This window comes from Antrostomus carolinensis, unplaced genomic scaffold, assembly GCF_000700745.2.
Source record: "Antrostomus carolinensis isolate BGI_N321 unplaced genomic scaffold, ASM70074v2 scaffold26879, whole genome shotgun sequence".
NCBI classification, from domain to species: Eukaryota; Metazoa; Chordata; class Aves; order Caprimulgiformes; family Caprimulgidae; genus Antrostomus; species Antrostomus carolinensis.
In genome coordinates, this window is record NW_010338287.1 from 1 (window position 1) to 987 (window position 987).

At 58.9% G+C, this 987-nt stretch overlaps 1 protein-coding gene across 1 annotated transcript in view; it reads left to right on the forward strand.

Annotated features, from left to right (window-relative positions):
- Positions 1-309: 309 nt before the first annotated feature.
- LOC114818920 (protein mono-ADP-ribosyltransferase PARP6-like) overlaps positions 310-987 on the forward strand; it is a gene marked incomplete at its 5' end in the record, with an annotated part of 2,449 nt that continues 1,771 nt past the window's right edge. The window contains one exon of the mRNA XM_029086867.1: positions 310-358. Coding sequence (XP_028942700.1) covers positions 310-358 — 49 coding nt within the window. The remainder of the gene's footprint in view (positions 359-987) is intronic.

Consider the following 987-nt stretch of genomic DNA (forward strand, 5'->3'; position numbering starts at 1 on the left):
GCTGCCCCACGTCCCTCCCTGCTGCCCCATGTCCCTTCCTGCTGCTCCACGTCCCTTCCTGCTGCCCCACATCCCTCCCTGCTGCCCCACGTCCCTTCCTGCTGCCCCACATCCCCCAGGACAGAGGATGGGGTGGGGGGCAGCTGGGCATTCCCAGCACAACCTCCTTGGCCCCTTTCTCCTGGGACATTGTGACCATCCACCGGCCTTGGAGCAGATTCCGGCACGGCTCCTGGCTTGGCCCCACTCCCAAGGGAGTGTGGGACCACCTTGTCTGACCTTCCTCCTCCTCTTCCTCCTCTTCCCAAGGATCATCTCCAGCAACAGATCCCACATTGTCAAGCTGCCCCTCAGCAGGGTAAGGGGCCTGGGCGGGCTCCAGGTGGTGTGTGGCATGTGGGATGGAGGGTATGGAATGTGGAATGTGGGATGTGGGAGGTAGGATGGAGGTTATGGGATGTAGGATGAAGGATATGGGATTGGAATGTGGGATATGGCATGTGAGATGTAGGATATAGGGTATGGGATGCAGGATATGGACAAAGGGTATGGGATTGGGATGTGGGATGTGGGATATGGGAGGTAGGATGTGGGATGTAGGGTATGGGATTAGGATATGTCATATGGGATGTGGGATGAAGGGTATGGGATTGGGATGTGGGATATGGGCTGTGGGATGGCAGATATGGGGTGCAGGACACAGGGTATGGGGTGCAGGCTGTGGGATGGAGGATGTGGGATGCTGGGTGAAGGACGTGGGGACATGGGGTGGATGATAGAAGGCTCTGGGATGCAGGGTGCAGCCTTTGGGATGGGGTCTGCAGCCTGTGAGACCCGGAAGAGATGGGATAGAGGATGGGGTAGAAGATGGGATAGAGGGTGGGATATCGGGTGGGGTAGAGGATGGAGGGTATTTGATGGGGCTGTGGGATGGGGAGCAGGAGATGGGAGATGCCGCGGGCCCTCCTGGCACGCTCCAGATGGCCA